Source organism: Zootoca vivipara, chromosome 9, assembly GCF_963506605.1.
Source record: "Zootoca vivipara chromosome 9, rZooViv1.1, whole genome shotgun sequence".
NCBI classification, from domain to species: domain Eukaryota; kingdom Metazoa; phylum Chordata; class Lepidosauria; order Squamata; family Lacertidae; genus Zootoca; species Zootoca vivipara.
Window position 1 is genome coordinate 74,740,700 of NC_083284.1, and position 18,400 is coordinate 74,759,099.

At 44.5% G+C, this 18,400-nt stretch overlaps 1 protein-coding gene across 1 annotated transcript in view; it reads right to left on the bottom strand.

Annotated features, from left to right (window-relative positions):
• WDR1 (WD repeat domain 1) overlaps positions 1 to 18,400 on the bottom strand; it is a 41,232-nt gene that overhangs the window by 12,296 nt on the left and 10,536 nt on the right. Inside the window, exons 3-6 of the mRNA XM_060279067.1 lie at positions 16,539 to 16,629; positions 5,649 to 5,796; positions 3,534 to 3,714; positions 2,512 to 2,589 (exon numbers count right to left, since the gene is read on the bottom strand). Coding sequence (XP_060135050.1) covers positions 2,512 to 2,589; positions 3,534 to 3,714; positions 5,649 to 5,796; positions 16,539 to 16,629 — 498 coding nt within the window. The remainder of the gene's footprint in view (positions 1 to 2,511; positions 2,590 to 3,533; positions 3,715 to 5,648; positions 5,797 to 16,538; positions 16,630 to 18,400) is intronic.

Consider the following 18,400-nt stretch of genomic DNA (forward strand, 5'->3'; position numbering starts at 1 on the left):
AGTCCGGCACCCCTTGAGGTACAGCATTGTTAAGGGGAAGAGTGTTTTGACAGCTGTCAAAAGCTGTCAAACTGTTAAAAGACCGGGTGGACTTATTGTATTGCTGTGAAAAGTAAAAATTGACTGAAAATGAGGTAGAACTATTTAAATTGGAATTAAGAATGGATTTGTGATTGAGCTAAAGACAAAGGAAAAGATCAGCCAAGATGGAGTCGATCGTCTAAACAGGAAGGAATTTTCCAGCACCCTTTGCTCCCTATCTCCTGTTCGTTTGTGGTTAAGAGAACTATGAAAACAAAGCATTCTCGAGCCTTCCAGGAGGCTGTGCTGAACTACCTACAAACATGGGAGGACATTTACAAGGAACGGCAACATCCTAATTTATCATCAGTAGAGGCTGAAGTCCAAGTTCAGGATTTAGAGGACAATTTGGATATTGAGATCTTTGATTCTGAGACTGTGTGTGAGGAGAAACAACCTGAGGAGAACTCTGAAGGCGAATTGGACTACAAAAAATATATTTTGGATGAAGCAAAGCATGGATTTCAAAAGGAAGAAAAGCAAGAAAAGCAAGAAAATGAGAAGCAAAGGGACACGAAGATTAATGGAATGGAAGATCCTGGAGGAGTTATTATGTGGAGTGGTGTTACTCAGGGATGGGAAGGACAGGGGCAGGGGGGAATAAAGGCCTGGAGATGGAATTGGGAAAGAACTGGTGTGGGGTGAAAATTTTAGTTAAAAGGTGTTTTTTTTTTCTTTGAATGACGGTCTTCGAAATCTTGGCTTGTTAACGGAAATGCTGAACCAATTGGGGGAAGGAGAGTGTAATAAAGTATATGGTTAAGATTTAGTGTAGAGATTTGATGTTAAGGGGGAAAAAAACTGAGTTTTCTGGAGGGAATTAAAAGAATGGCTGAGGAAAGAATTTTATTTTATAGTTTAATATTAATTTCTGTGAGGATAGGTGTCTGGGCAGAGAGCTGCCTACCCTTCTCTCTTTACTTGGAGACACCCAGTGGCAGGGGGTGCTCGGAGGGGAAAGGAGGGGGTGGAAGGAAACCTAGAAACAAAAAATGGAACCTTGGAAGTGCTGTGCCCTGCAGGTCCCTCTTGTGGCAGAGGGGGGCCTGTGGGAGGGCAGCATGGAAAAGGAGGAGGATTGAGTCAATATTATAAGAAAAAGATTTTGAATTGGAATAGAAAACCCGCCACAATTAGTTTGAGAAGTTAGGAAAACCAGGAGGAAGAGTATCGAGGAAGTCACAATTACAATGTTAAGACAATAAGAATTTGGGAATTCATGTTTTCCCTACTGTTGTGTGTGTTTGCTTAAATGTGGTTTTCTTTTTGAAAAAGCTGGGGGGAAAACCAACTCTCAGAGCTCCTCCATCCTTGTCCTTTCAGTGGCAGGGAGGGGATAGGGGGGAGGAGGGAGGGGGGAGGTCAAACCCAGCTTACAATGGACCCCCTTTGATTCTCAATGCCCACAGGTCCTACTGGTGGCAGAAGTGGACGGGTGGGTGGAGGGAAATTGAAGGGACAGTGTTATATTATATGTTTTGTGTGTCTTGTTTGTATAAAACTAATAAAAAATTATTATAAAAAAAATATACAGTGTTTCTCCGAAAATAAGACACTGTCTTATATTTCTTTTTCCTAAAAAAACCCCCCACTATGGCTTATTTTCAGGGGATGTCTAATTTTTTTACCTCCTCCTGCTGCTGCGGCTGTCATTGCTGCTGTGCCTATCACTATGTCTTATTTTCGGGCTAAGGCTTATATTCCTTGAATGCTTAAAAATCCTGCTATGGCTTATTTTATGGCTATGTCTTATTTTCGGAGAAACAGGGTACTATGGATTTTGACCCCTTTGGGCCAATACTTTTATACTTGTGTGACTTTGAGGCTAATCTTAATTTTTGCCTTATTCATCCTCTCCTTCATCTGTTGCCTTCTCCAGCATTGATTCTGGAACACCAGTTCCTGAGAGGCAACCCATTTTTTTTCTTAGAACCTAAAGGGCCAGAAATATTGGCATGGTTACTACTGTGCTAGCTCTAGAGGGAAAGTATCTTATAAAGAACCAGGCCACTGGTAGGGTTGCCAGACTCAATAGAGGATAGGACTTCTGTGCCTTTAATTGCCCTGCTCTCTTTTGAGTCTGGAAACCTTAAAGAGGAACCAGCAGACCCTTTGCTTGGAAATGAAACAAAGGGTCTGCTGGTTTCTCTTTAAGGTTTCCAGACTTAAAAGAGAGCAGGGCAATTAAAGGCACAGAAGTCCTGTCCTCTATTGAGTCTGGCAACCCTAGCCGCTGGTCCATCTGGTTCCACGTTGTCTCTTATGACCAGCAATGACACTCCAAGGTTCCTAGTGTTCCAGGTGAGATCTTTAGCTGGAGATGCCAGGGACTGATTCTGGGAGCTTTGGCACTCAAAGCAGATCCTCCATTTAGCTATAGGCATATCTGCCCCTCCCCCCCAAAAAAGGTAAGAAATGACTCGATTTTACCTGGCCATCTGCACTGGCTGTAGCAAATCTATTTCCATCTGGAGAAAATCTCACACAATTAACAAACCGGCTGTGATCCTATAGGAGAAACATATATATGTATGTATAAAAGGATGTCAATTTCCAAATGGATTACTCCAGCTGATTTTGTGCTGTTCATTGGTCTCCACCATTAGCCTGCTGTGGGTTGTGCAAGCAGCTCAAATCCTTCCTACTTCAAGCACTGTGTAACAGCAGTCTCAACAAAACGGCACGTGTTCCCAAGCCCAATTCTAAGTGCTTGTTTTAAGCTATAAAGGCTTACGTGGCTCAGGACACCCAATACCTGACAGAATCCCTCTGCTGACATGAGGCAACAAAGACCCTAAATCAGTGATGGCCAAACTTGGCCCTCCAGCTAGTTTTGGGACTACAACTCCCATCATCCCTAGCTAACAGGACCAGTGGTCAGGGATAATGGGAATTGTAGTCCCTAAACAGCTGGAGGGCCAAGTTTGGCCATCACTGCCCAAAGTCAACGAGTGGCCCTTCTCTGGGTGTGTCTCAAAGAGATTACTTTATCCACTGTCCATAGACTTAACTCACATCTGCACAAGGCTTTCTGAAAATTGTCTTGTGGACAAAATGGGGGTGCAATAGTTAGCATGCACTGCAAAGACAACTGTTTGCAGCTTTTAAACTCTTTAACTTTCTCCCTGGGCAGATAAGCAATCCTGCTTTAATTGCAGAGAAAGCTCTAGAGTCCCAAGACTTTAGACCTGCTGTAATTCTGAAAAAGACTGTGCTGGCTCCATGACAGCTTGGGCGATCTTATGCTTGCACACGAGGATTTCAAGTTCCCCCTTTCCAACACCAGCATGAAGTGCAAAGGGCTGCCGCTGAAAAGCAATGCTGCCTATTCCACGAAACACAAGAGAAAGAGAACGAGGAAGAGAATGGCTGCTCTCTGCTTGTGCAGGAATGGGGAGAGAGCTGGATCTCAAAGACAGATGGCACACAGGTGGCAAAGAATGACAACTCACACTTATTGTAAACTTGAATTTGAATGGTGGTCCTTCAAAGAAAGCAGCACAATTGTCATCGCTGCCGGTCACGAGGCGGTATGGTCTGGTCTGTTTAATATCCACACTATTGATCACTTTGTTGTGGCCGGTGATCTCACCTACTGAAGATCCGGTATCCCACAGAAACACAGCCCCAAATCTATTAAGAAAAAAACAAATCAAGTCACATAGAATGAGGACTGTATATAGGACTTAACATTTTGAGCACAGTCAGCATGTTGAGTGGATTTAAACAAGAGAAATTAGACCACACAGTTAATCTTGTGGAGTTTTAGCTTCATTCCCTATGGCAGGCATCCCCAAACCGCGGCCCTCCAGATGTTTTGGACTACAATTCCCATCATCCTTGACCACTGGTCCTGTTAGCTAGGGATCATGGGAGTTGTAGGCCAAAACATCTGGAGGGCCGCAGTTTGGGGATGCCTGCCCTATGGCATTCAAATGCTTTGCCTATTATGCATAAACAAATAATGCAACGAAATAGGGCACTTGCTTCGTGTACTGATAAAAAAGCAACACTAATATTTTTATTTATATACTCCCTTCCCTCGTGCAGAGCAGTGCACATATGGTAAAACGCAAGATGGCAATAATTAAAACACAATTGTAACAACTAAAGTAACAAAAATATAATAAGCATCAGTCATCTGAAGCTATTTTGAATTTTAGAGACTGTTCCTATCATTTTATCGCACAAGCCATGTCATACAAGAGCTGAACAGGCAAGAGTTTTATTTACAGTCGTAGCTTAGTTCTTGAACGTTTTGGCTCCCGAACGCCATAAACCCAGAAGTAACTGTTCCGGTTGGCAAACTATTTTTTGGAAGCCGAATGTCCGACACAGCTTCCCATTGAGTGCAGGAAGCTCCTGCAACTAATTGGAAGCTGCGCTTTGGTTTCTGAACATTTTCAGAAGTTGAACGGATTTCCGGAACAGATTCTGTCTGAGAATCAAAATACGACTGTGCTGCCAAATAAGCAGTAATGAGCCTTATTTTCAGTGAGTTTCCTGCTCTATACAGAAGGGAGAAAGAGGTTTTATGCCATCCCAAGGCACAGGACGAAACGCAGTATAAATACATTCACCTCGGAATACTCTGCAGCAGAACCGCAACCATGAAGGTGAAAGATCTCTGAAGAAGTGGTTGGCTGGAGCTCTACTGAAGTGTGGGCTGAGGTGCATTTATTTCTATAAAACTGATACTCTGTTTTGTTCTGTGCCTTGAGACGCTGCGGCAGCAGTGGCCTTTCATTCCAGGGAGAAGCTCTACAAGCTGGGCATTATCCATTAAGATTATCAATGTTAATAATCTTAAATGCTCTTTAAGGATCAGGCCGAGCTTAGAAAGAGGAGGCAATGATGCTTGCACCTTTTAAGCAGTTCTCGTGCCAACCCTTCCCTTCTCGTGCTGCATTCCAGGGCTTTGGAGAATTTTGAGAAGCACTTTCATTAGGAGGTGCTTGAATGCAGGTTCCCTTGGATTGTGGGATCCTTTACTGCAGGGGTCCCCAGACTACGGCCCGGGGGCCACATATGGCCCCCGAGGCTCTTTTATGCGGCCCCCGAGGACTGCCGCCGCCCGCTCTTACCGGCGCGGCTGCCGACTTCCGACTCGGAAAAGCGACGGAAATAGCTTGTGCGCACGCGCAAGCGTCATTTCCGGTGTACTTCCGGGTCGGAGCAGGCTTCTGCACATGCACACAAGCTATTTCCAGTGCTTTCCAGGACAGGAGTGTGCCAGAAATAGCGTTTGCGCATGGGCGCGCGCTCCCCCACCCTCCGGCCCACCACGCAATCGGCGCGGCGGGCATCTGGCCCAAAGCCAGGTAAGTTTGGGGACCCCTGCTTTACACTCGGACCACTACACATGTAGAACTCCTGCTACTGCTCAATGCCATTTAGAAACCATGTGGCTTCCTTGTGGAAATGGTTTCCAAGAATGTGAGCTATTAAAAGATCTCTAGCTCTTAAACGATCAGCTATCAACTGTGAATCTGGAAATTAAAACACAAGAATAAGCCAAGTTCTCCTGCAGGAATGTGCAAAATTTAATACTTTGATTCTCTACTCACTTTTCCCTTCCTTCCCCGACAGCGGCAAGCCTCTTGCTGTCTTCTGTCCATGCAATGTCTTTTAATTTTCCTGCAAATGGCTGGTATTCATACTTCAATAGATGTTCCTTCTGCGTGGTATCCCAAATCCTAAGCTTCCCGGAAATATCTGTCACAGCACAGCAATACACATAAAGTCACCATTCCAGCAAGACCTAGTTGCCGCACAACCATCACTTTGCCATAATTCAAATCTTCAGGCGTGCGAGAACTTGCCAGGGTGCACGTTAGGAATGCTAAACTCTTTCTGCAAACCACAGTTACAATGATGTGGCGACTATTATAAATGTTTTGCGGAGAAACTGCAGGTGTTTGATTGTGTGCAAATGCAATGCTGACTACATTTGCCTGAACATGCAATGAGCAAAACCAAGGATGTGGGGCAGGGACATCGGCAGAAGTCCCGCCCACAACATCTCCAGGCATGTGATTAGCACAGAAAGCCTTAAGAGGATTTAAGCATGTTCGACTGAACCACTTAGAGGCCTCTCTGTGAGTGGGGACCCTGACTTATTAGGGGATTACAGGGAGACTTTAAAATCCTCTTCAGACCTTTGCACTTATTGCACGAAGATCTGAAGAGCAGCCTGCACACCTAGGCACACTCAGGCAGGGCTTATGTGCACACCACTGCTCTTGGTTTTGCCTAGGAGATTGTCCATACCTTCTCCTGAAAACTTGACTGCAGGAAGAGCTTGGCAAGAATTATCTTTCCTTCCTCACCTTCTGTCGGAGCCTCCACTGAATCTCAGCCCCTCCCTTACGCAGAAGGACAATGAAATTCCAACCCATCCAACCCTCCATCTTTATACCTGACTTAGATCTTTGTGCCCGAATCAAGATGCTAAGCTGTATTATCTAATTTTCAATTGCTTTTTACCTCTACTTCTTAAGGAGCGTTCATTTGTGATTGTTCATAAGGCATGCATGCATTTCTACATTTCTAAAGTCCCCTTTTCAAAACGTTATTGGGACTATTATTTCTAAAATCATGCACCAAGTAACCAAAATGTGCTTGGCTCTCCAAAGGCCTCTGCAAAAAACCCGGAAGAGCCATTGCAATTCAACACAGTAGCTTTCCTGTTTTGACAGTAGCTTGCTTAACCTCCTCCTTGGGTTTCCTGATCTATGCAATAGCTGCCTGCTAAAATGGAGGCCACGGCACTTGTTCGTGAAACCAAGGTTCTCATTTCCCTATCACTGTGCAGGCAGCATCTTGAAGTCTAATAAGAAGGTGGTCTCTAAGCTCTCCAAGGAGCTTGAAAGAATACTAAATAAATAAGAGTCATTTCTATCTATCTGACAGTTTGGAGCTCAGCAGAGAAAGACAGCAGTGCCTGAAAAGAACAGTATCTACCGAGATAATGTCTTTCCCATTAATTACTGGCTGCACAAATTCAGACTATTCAAGAATAAGCTTCACATTCAAAATAGCCAAATCTTCTGATTTTAGGTTTAAGTTAGACAATGGGGTTGCGAATGCCAGTAAGCCAAGAAAGAATCCCAGAAGAATCGACACAATCCTCTTCCCTCCAATGGAGTGGAGGCACACATGTATGAAGTCTTGCATGTTTAGATCTTGTTTAGATCTTGGCTGACAGTCCTGGAAAACCTGAACCCTGCCTTGCAGGCCTTTTTCCAGGGCTGGGCCCGGACTGACTCCAGCTACAAAAGCCAAGGGTGCTGAACAGACTCTTGGGCTGGAGTATTGTTTAGAGGGCTTTTGTTGCTGTTGTTAATATTAACTTTTGTATCTTTATTTTAGATCTTATGATTTATGTTCAAACTAGTGTCATTCAGCCCGTTTAGAAAACGGGCGCTAGAAGATATGTGAGAGGAGCAGCGGGGCCGCGGCCTTCCCTCTCTCTCTGCGCTCGGCTGCGGGGGGCGCTGGGAACGCAAGTAAACAAACTCGCTCTCCTGTTGTGCTCTGCGGCCGAGCGCAGAGAGGGAGGGAAGGCCGCGGCCTCGCCGCTCCTCTCACGGGCTCCTCCGTTGCTGCTCCGCATTCTCTAGGCGCCCATGGAGGCCGGCCCCTTGAGGGCGCGGAGCTCAGGACGGGCAGAGGCCAGGGAAGGTGAGGCATGCTCGGGCCGGGCTGCTCCCGCTGCTGCTGTTACTTTTTTTTAAAAAAATATTCTTTATTAAAGTTTTCCAAAATACAAAAGAGAAAAAAGCACAGAAAAAAGACATTAAAAAAACATTACAAAAACAAAAAAACAAAAAACAAAATTAGAAATACAAAATCGAATTGTTAATTCCTTAATCCCTTCACATTGTCTATCGAGACCCCCTCGGGTTTCCCTCCCTGTGGTCCTTTGTTGAATTTATTATTAGCAAATTCTATATCATTTTGATCACTTATATAAATCCTATTTTTCCTCTAACATCTTACATATGAAAAATTTCCACAGTTCATTTACACTTAATTTCTATCTTAATAATTTACTTTAGCATATTTTTTAAGATATAATTTAAAATCTTTCCACTCTTCTTCCATCGCTTCTTCTCCCTGGTTGCGGATTCTGCCGGTCATCTCAGCCATCATCTTCATCTGCCAATCGTTGGTAATGTTTGTAATTTCCAGTTCTTAGCAATTAGCAATCTCGCTGCCGTTGTAGCATACATAAAGAAAGGTACATTTTTCTTTAAAATTTCCTTCCCTACAATGCCCACTAGAAATGCTTCTGGTTTTTTAACAAATGTGTTTTTAAACACTTTCTTAAGTTCATTATAAATCTTGTTCCAGAAGTCACTTACTAGTGGACACGTCCACCACATGTAGTAAAAGGATCCTACTTCTTTCTTGCATCTCCAACATTTATTATCATGACTGTGGTAAATCTTTGCTAATTTTACTGGTGTAAGATACCATCTGTACATCATCTTCATTAGATTTTCTTGTAATAAACTACACGTAGTAAACTTTATATTCACATTCCACAATTTCTCCCATTCATCAATCATAATATTGTGTCCCACATCCTTCGCCCACAAAATCATCACGTTTTTTGTTTGTTCATCTTTTGTATGCCACTCTAGCAGTAATTTATACATTCTGGAAAGCATTTTCGACATGGGTTCTAGCAATTCTGTTTCCAACTTTGACTTCTCTGATTGGAAACCAACTAATTTATCAACTTTGAACACTTCATTTATCTGATGGTATTGGAGCCAATCATTTAAATTACATTTCAATTCCTCATAAGTTTTTAACTTAAATTGGTCTCCTTCTTGAATCAACAAATCTCTATATTTCGGCCAACTGGATTCCATATTTACTCTTTTACGAACCTTGGCCTCTAATGGTGAAATCCATTTAGGTGTTTTTCTTTCTAGCAAATCCTTATACCTGGACCAAACACTATACAGTGATTTTCTTATTATATGTGTTTTAAAGCCTCTATGGGCCTTTAATTTATCATACCATACCGTGTTTCCCCTTTTTTAAGACACCGTCTTATAACTTTTTTTTCTCAAAAAAACACAGGGTGTCTTATTTTCAGTGGGGTGTCTTATTTTTTTAATTACCTGTCATCTAGCCCAAATTCTACCATCAAGTTACCCCAAAGCAGATGCAGCACATGAGTGTCTGAAGAGAGGGGAAAGAGACGGAAAAGGAGGGAGGGAGAGAAGTTCCAGAGCAACCCCCCAGCCCTCCGGATGCTGTGGGGCTGCAGTTCCCATTACCCCCAACCACTGGCCATGCTGGCTATTGGGAGTTGGAGTCCAGCAGCACCTGAAAGCCTGGCTTGGATGAACATCTTCTCCTTAGCCCTCCCCATCCGCTACGCTTTGAGCAAAATGCCTAAGAGCAACGTGACGATGGGGCAGAGCCGATCTGGGGAGGAAAGGTGGGGAGGCGGCAGCTGGGGAAGGTGGGGTTGGATTGAACCCTGAGAAAAGCAAACCCAAAAGGTCCACACCTCCTGTTTCTTGTGCCCATTTCTGCTTTGCTGCAGATAATATTTTTAAAAGGAAAAGGAAACTACCCAGTTATCTTCCTTTTTAAATGTGAAATTTAAACAGACAACAGAGTTCAATGGTTGTAAAGAACTAAAGAAAGACGTCTGTGCATTTCTCAATTGGCCGGGAGGGTTCCACAATTACACACACACACACACAGAAAAGAAACGGAGGGGTGAAATTGTAATAATAGTGATGATGATAAGATATAGTTTGCATTTCTGTACATTGCAAAAAGGGAAGAAAACAAGAAAGAAAATGCAAGTATCCAAAAGGCACACCCCAGTCGCCCTCCCACCCAGGCCCCTGATTTCTGCCGATCCGGAGGCTACTGGCTTACGTGGTCCGCCCGGCCCGGCAGGGCGCTCCAAGTGCTTGGCGCTGCGGAGCGTTTGGCGTGCTCCACGCTGCAGCTGCCGGTTCTGGGCGGCGGGGAGGCAGGTCTCCTTGGCCGGGCCAAGCGGAGGCCGCTGGCTCAGGCGCTCCGCCCGGCCCGACAGAGCGCTCCAAGCGCTCAGTCCTGCAGAGCGCTCGGCGCGCTCCACACTACAGCAGCCGGATCTGGGCGGCGGGGAGGCAGGTCTCCTCAGCCGGGCCAGGCGGAGGCCGCTGGCTCAGGCGCTCCGCCCGGCCCGACAGAGCGCTCCAAGCGCTCAGTCCTGCAGAGCGCTCCAAGTGCTCCATGCTGCAGCCGCCACTTCTGGGCGGCAGGGAGGCAGGTCTCCTCGGCCGGGCCAAGCGGACGCCGCTGGCTCAGGCGCTCCGCCCGGCCCGATAGAGCGCTCCAAGTGCTCAGTCCTGCAGAGCGCTCGGCGTGCTCCATGCTGCAGCCGCCACTTCTGGGCGGCAGGGAGGCAGGTCTCATTGGCCGGGTCAAGCGGAGGCCTCTGGCTCAGGCGCTCCGCCCGGCCCGACAGAGCGCTCCAAGCGCTCAGTCCTGCAGAGCGCTCGGCGCGCTCCATGCTGCAGCCGCCACTTCTGGGCGGCAGGGAGGCAGGTCTCCTCGGTCGGGCCAAGCGGAGGCCGCTGGCTCAAGCGCTCCGCCCGGCCCGACAGAGCGCTCCAAGCGCTCGATGCTGCGGAGCGCTTGGCACGCTCCACGCTGCAGCCACCGGTTCTGGGCGGCAGGCCTCCTCGGCCGGGCGGAGGCAAGACCGCTGGCTCGGGCGCTCTGCGCGCTCGCCGCTGCAGCAGCAGCTGGCTCCAGGCACCAAGCCGGCAGGCCTCCTGCTGCTGCAGCCGGCGTTCTGAGTCCCGCTGGCTGGCTGGGGCCCTCTGCGGTCTCGCTCCACACGGCATGGAGGTATGTCTTATTTTCAGGGTATGTCTTATATTTCACAAATGTTTAAAAATCCTGCCATGGCTTACTTTATGGCTACGTCTTAAAAAAGGGGAAACACGGTACATATGCATGCCAGCCATAAACATTGTCATATCCTTCTAAATCTAAAACATCTGAATTTTCCAGCAAAAACCAATCCTTCAACCAGCAAAAGGCCGCTGCTTCATAATAAATCTTTAAATCTGGCAGGGAAAAGCCACCTCTTTGTTTATCATCAGTAAGTATCTTATATTTAATTCTTGGCTTTCCCCCCTGCCATATAAATCTCGACAAAACCTTTTGCCATTCTTTAAAACAATCCAACTTCTCAACTATTGGCAACGATTGAAATAAGAACAACATCTTTGGCAATACATTCATTTTAACAGTAGCTATGCGGCCCAACAGAGAAAGTTTCAAGTTGGTCCAGGTTTCTAAATCCTTTTTCACTTCATTCCACATTTTCACATAATTATCTTTAAATAGATACAGATTTTTTGCAGTCATATTAACACCAAGGTACTTTACCTTCTTAACAAAAGATAAACCAGTCGCTTCCTGTAACTTTTCTCTTTCCTTACTATCTAAATTCTTATCTAAAACTTTGGTTTTTGATTTATTCAATTTAAAACCTGCTACCTTTCCAAATTCTTGAATTACTTCCAGAGCCCTTTGCACACTGGACTCTGGATCCTCTAATGTCAGGACAAGATCGTCTGCAAAGGCTTTAAGTTTGTATTGTTTCTTCCCTACAGTCACTCCTTTTATTTCATCGTCCTTTCTAATCTTGTTGAGCAAAACCTCCAGAACCGCTATAAAAAGCAAGGGTGAGAGGGGACACCCTTGTCTTGTACCCTTTTCGATTTTAATGTCCTCTGAGACCATATTGTTAACAATTATCTTTGCTCTTTGCTCTGAATAGATCGCTTTTACTCCGCTCAAAAAGTTTTGGCCCACCTCCATTTTTTCTAAATTCTTTTTTAGAAATGCCCAAGAAATATTATCGAAGGCCTTCTCTGCATCAATAAACATTAGCACGGCTTTTTTATTTATTTTCTGTTCCAGCATCTCCAAGATGTCCACAACATTCCTAATATTGTCCTTCATATGCCTTCCTGGCAAGAAGCCGGCTTGATCTTTATGTATAAAGTCTCATAGGGCCTTTTTCAGTGTGGAAGCCAGAATACTGGCAAATATTTTGTAATCCACATTCAACAAGGAGATTGGGCGGTAGTTCTTTACTTAAGTTCTATCCATGTCCGGTTTAGGTATCAGTGTGATATAGGCCTCTTTCCAAGACTCGGGGGCCTCTCCTCCATTCATGATTTCATTGCATAAGTCTTTCAGAGGTTGGACTATCCAGTCCTTCATTATTTTGTAATATGTAGCTGTGAGACCATCCGGTCCTGGGGTCTTGCCCAATTGCATTTGTTGTATAGCTTGCTCCACTTCCTGTATCATTATCTGTTGCGAAAGTAGGGTTTTCTTATCCTCTGGGATTTTATGCAAACCGTGTTTGTCCAAGAATTGCTCCAATTCATCTTTATCTTGTTTTTCTTGTTTGTACAATTGTTTAAAATATTTTTGAAAGCATTTTCTGATCTCCGTCGGGTGCTCCAGATGTTTTCCATCTTGAACGAGATATGTGATGGTGTTTTGCTTCTGCCTTTTTTTCAATTGCCATGCCAGTAATTTTCCACATTTATTCGCTGATTCGAAGGATCTCTGTTTCATCCATTTAATTTTAGATTCTATTTCCTGATTCATTAACTGGGAAAATTGTCCTTGTAATGCCTTGATCTCTTTCTGTATCTGTATGTTCTTGGGGTTGGATCTTAACTTCTTTTCCTTTTCTTTCATTTGATTCCAAATCTTTTCTTTCTTTGCATTATATTCTTTTTTCTTGATTGCATTTTGTTGAATCAGAAATCCTCTCATTACAGCTTTACTGGCATCCCAAATAACTTTCTTACTGACAGTTGTTCTTAAATTAATCTCAAAATAGTCCTTTATTGTTTTTTGTGTTTTTTTCAAGATTTTCTCATTTCTCAATAAGGCATCATTCATTCTCCATCTGTAAGTACCCTAAAGAGATGTTTTTAAGTCCAAAAGTACAGCATTGTGGTCGGAGCATGTTCTTGGGCAAATTTCCGCATTATTTATCCTCGGTCCCAATTCTCTTGAAATCCATGTGTAGTCGAGACGACTCCACGATTGTTTGGCATTTGAGAAGAAAGTTTGGTCTTTTTCCAATGGATTTTTCAATCTCCATGTGTCGATTAGATCAAAATTCTCTATCAATTCAAAAAATGACTTTGGGAGTCTTCCATAGGCCTGAGTGTGGAAATTGAAACAGGGCCTGAGTGTGGAAATTGTTACTTCCAGGGCCTGAGTGTGTTACTTCCAGGGCCTGAGTGTGGAAATTGAAACAGTTCTAACAAGGGTAATATTGTAGCATAAGATTCCTGGCTTTTTTGGGTTAGAAAGTTGCAGATTTAGCCTTAAACTGACCTTTATTCCTTTGACAGAAAGGCTGCAGTCAGATCAAAGCCTGTCAAAGGGTGAACAAGAGTTCATGAGCTGATTGTTCTCTGACGTCACAATAGCATTTCTGGCTAGAGTGCCGGAGTCCCGTTCCCAGGGTTTTGAAGCTATCCTTCAACAATTTTAACTTGATATTGCAGGGTTATTTTGGAGACCCTGCTCTCTTTTGGTATCAAAAAGTCCAAGAAATATAAGTTACAAAGTCCTTCTTTAAACAGTTCACTGCAGAGGCTTGTCTTTGCTCTCAGCGCTACCGCAGGGGGGGAATAAGCCCGACCTCCGTTTTAAAGGCTCTCCCGCTGACCAAATCTCTTAAAAATCTTGCTAAACTTCAGATTTTACTCACTGTGGCCAAATCCAGCTGTTTTGATCTTAATTTGGAAGGAAGTTGAACGCTGTTCCACCGGCGAACATCGGAGCTGCTCCTCTGAAGGAAAGCAATGTGCCTGCCGTATCCTTGCCTGCCACCTTCCCCGCTCTCACGCCCTTATTAGGGCTCTTCGGGAGGGAAGGGAGGTCCAAAATGGATATCTGCCAGGTCACCAGGTTTTCAGGTCGCTCTACCTGAAATTTTGGGGGGCTGCGCGCTCTGCAGACCCCCCCAGAAGCCTTCAAAGGGACGGGAGAAATCTCTCCCGCTGCCGCCGGCGCTCGCGTTCAACCCGGAAGTCCCGCTGCTGCTGTTACTGTCGCCGCCTCCTTCCTTCGCCAGAACAACGGAGGCTGGTGACGAAGGTGGCTCCGGGGGCGCCCATGGCTGTCGCGGGGCCGAAGCCGGGGCGGCGGGGATCCTCTAGGCGCCCATGGAGGCCGGCGCTGGGAGCGGCCCGCTAGCACAGCCTCCGGCGCCGCATGAGAGTGTCCTGGGCACGCAACCGAGATATTTCTCTGCGTCCAATCCCTGTGTCCGTGGGGCACATGCGCAGTAGCGCGGACACAGGGACTGGACGCAGAGACACTTGCATATTATTATATAGGATGCCTCAACTTTACTCCAGCTACAAAAGCCAAGGGTGCTGAACAGACTCTTGGACTGGAGTATTGTTTAGAGGGCTTTTGTTGCTGTTGTCGATATTAACTTTTGTATCATTATTTTAGATCTTCTTATGATTTATGTTCAAATGGCTCAACTTTGAATCATGTACTTTTTGATTTTTTTTTGTTTATGACTACTTGTTAAGTTTGTAATTTTACATCTTTTTCAGGTTGTAAGCTGCCTTGAGCATGGTTTTAACTGTGGAAAGATAGCAAGCAAACAAAATTCCGTATGTACAGCCATGTTCAAATGCATCTCACTATAGCATAACAAGCCAAGGCATTTGCACTTGCCAGGAATAAGAGAGGAGTTAAACTCCTCATGCTCTCAGTACTGCTGGAAAGCAGCAAAGGGCCTTTAACTGCTGGTGTGACATCCAATGACATTAGTGGAGGCTGGAGATCACTGCCAGAAGCCAATTCCTCTTCTTGATACAGGGCAGTTGTCCTACCGGAAGTTGTGAAATGTATGGAGTTCGGAGAAACCATGCATGTCTGTTGGTCCCTAGGATTGTGCTTATTGGAAACTCAGTAAAAACCATCTCGGGAAAATGCTACTTCTGTATGGACATCAAAGGAATTCATAAGAAACCACGTATCACTGATTAAAGTGTGTGATAATACAAAGTCAAATATTGCTAATGGGAACTAGGCCAGGTCAAAGCTTTCTTACCATGTTCACATGCTTCTAAACACTCATACAGTTTTAGCGTGCAACTATCTTTGACAAAATGGAAAATACACCCCCCCCCAAAAAAAAGTTTGCTTCCTCCTCGAGTTATTTGAGAATTTAGACTGCAAGTACCTTCAGCACAGGGATTCATCTAATTTTGCTTTCCACTGAAAATCACCATGCACAGGGTTATTATTAACTAAGCCTCAAATTTAGGTCTAGAGAGAGTTAAGATGCAGATCAAGTAAAGAGCAAGCTAGTATTATGAAGCACAAGAGACCACATCTCTTGAAATTACGTCCCCCCGCCACCCCCGAGTATTGAATCTAAAATTAACTATATCCTGGATGTTGTGTGTTCTGTGATTCTACACAACTGCAAAATGTGTGAACAATGTTATCTTTTGAAAGTTGGCCTTTTCTTAAAAGCAAACTTCTAGCCATTGTGGTTGGGAATATGCCAAAGGTATGTTTGCAACATTGGCTTACAAGCCAAGGGGAGCAAGCAACATCTCTTAATTTGTAGGAGGTGGGACTTGGGTGTCCTGGCCCTCCCCCATGACCAGCTGCTTAATTTGCATAATTTATAGCGCTCACAGAATCCATTTTTAATGCTGAGTGTGCCCAACACAGCTAAGGCTACATTCACAACATCTGAGGCAGAACAGCTGAGAGTATTGCACTCCTGGGAAAATAGAAGGGGCAAGGAGAAGAATTCCTGGCAGTATATGCAAAAGCACTTTGCAGGGTTTTAAACTCATCTTCATGGTGGGAAATGGAAAACTGCTACAGCTTTTGAAAAGTGACCTCATTTTTAGGCTCAAAACAAACAAGTTCTATCTGGAAACAAATGCATAACCATTTCACAAACATTTATGTGTTGCTTTAGAGTGTTTAAAGGACTTGAAATACATTCTCTTCTTGAAATCCTTATACTGCATCAATCTTGTAAGATAGTTAGTTATGTATCACTATCCCAATATTGCAGGTTGCAGGTGGGTGCTGCGGCCTGCCTACAACCATCGGGTGAGTTTGTGGCAGACTCACGATTCAAACCAGAGATTTCCAGATTCCTGCCTCAAGTCTCTTAGCCCTCATAGTACACTATTAAGAGAGGCACATTCAATGGCAATATTAAGCAATGTTGTAGACCACAAGCCAATACTGAGGCAGGCACACTTCGGCCCACTGAAATCTATGACCTAAAATGGCATAGGATTTCCACCACAGATTATAAATGGGCCCCATTTGGAGTAAAATTGGTAATAGCAAGATTGCACTATGCAAACACGGATACTAGTAGAATACCATACCTCCAGATGCGATGTAGAAGCCGCTGGGAGCATACTTGGCAACAACAACTTGATGAGCATGTTCAGTGTAGATGTCAGCAATCGCTGGATTCTATAAAAGAGTTATATTTTCATGTAAGAATTCGAGGAAGCTTCCCATCTGCTGCTCCTAGTCCCTCTCAACTGATAAGAGAAATCAGAAAAGTTATCTGCGACTACCATGTTGAGAGAAGGAGTGAAACAAGGTGGACTTCAGCAGAAGCCCAAAGGTCGGTCCAAAAGAACAACCGGCAAGCATCCATCTTCAGCTATGGGAACTCCCTTCCAATCAGAAGCCAGATAACTGGAACACAGCCCCACAGAGAGCTGCCATGTCACCAACACCTCATGATTAATGGTACTAGTGGATGCGCCAACATCTAACGAGATTATCAGGACAATGTTTTTCCAGTTTTGAGTTTCTTGGTCAAGGCTGCAGTCTCAGTGTCTGTCTGGTTTCATCGCCCTTTGACCCTCTCAGTCAGTCTTCCTGACTGGTCAAGGAAGGCAAGAGTGGCTTTCGCTTTTGCAAAACTAGACAAAACAAAAAGGTGGGACTGCCACCACTTCCCCGTTCTCACCAAGCACCCATAGGGGAGGGACCAAGGAAGGAATCCTCCGCTTTTTACAAGGTTGCACGGCTCTCAGTCTCACTATCGAGACACAGACAGAAACTCAACAGGTAAGGTTTTTTAGTTGCAACCTCCGACTCACTTTACCATGAGGCAGGCAGAAGTTCAATCAATGTGGTAGGTGACTAAGTGGCTTAGGAACTGAATTTAGCTTCCCCTCAGCAAAGCCCCAAAACAGAAAAGCAAAAGTCCGTTTCCAGGATTTATTGTAAAGTAAGACAGCTTAAAACAGTGCACATTTCTTTAAAAGTTACAAGCATAAAATAAAAACAGTATTTAGTATTTCTGTCTAAGGTACATATGAACCATTAGCATTTCAGAAGCACAGCAAGAGATCAGAAGTTGGTTTCAAAGTGGCCAAGTGCCCTCAGGCACGCGCACACACACACACACACACACACACAGACCCGCAGACTGCATGATGCCATGTTGCTTTGGCCAAGTTGCAAGTTGCAAAGTGCAAGTTTACATCTCAAAGCCAGGTATCTTTATTCTAATTTACCACGGGGTAATTTAAAATCACCAATAACAATATGGGCGAACTGTAACTCATGGTCCACACACAGCTGTCCGTGTTTTGACTCCCATAATGGACCTTGAAATAACTGAGGGAAACTCCCAAAGCTCCCATGGACATGTACCAGGCACTTTAAGGTGGAGAGGTGGCATGATCCTTTCTAACCCATTCCACATCCTCCCCCCAGATGCTAATCAGATAACAGCTCTGGCCTTTTTGCAGCCTTAGGTAATTAAATCACCCCCTTAGAGACAGGATGGGGAGGGAGAGAAGAGGTCGTTTTAAAGGGACCACCTTGCTTTCCTAGAAAACCATGGAGTTTCTTCCATTCCCATGATGCCACACTGGGATATGAACCAGAGTTTAATATTCTATTTTCTTACATTCACGACAGTGCCATAGAGAGATGAAATGTTGGACTGGCAGGTCTGAGAGTGCAGTACCAAAGCCGGTGTCAGAGTTCCAATGAATCAGCAGCACACTGCTGAGTATCCCTCAAGGTCCACACATGGAAATTTAACGCAATCTGCCCAGTCCACGCACACACAGCTTGCTAGATATATAGCAAAGATACCCAAGTTCTACTGCTATAATATACCACTATCAATTTCAAATAATGATGCTTTACATCTCTGTATGGAACAATTATTTTATTTATTAGACTTATATACCACCCTTTAGTTCTCAGTTTAGTG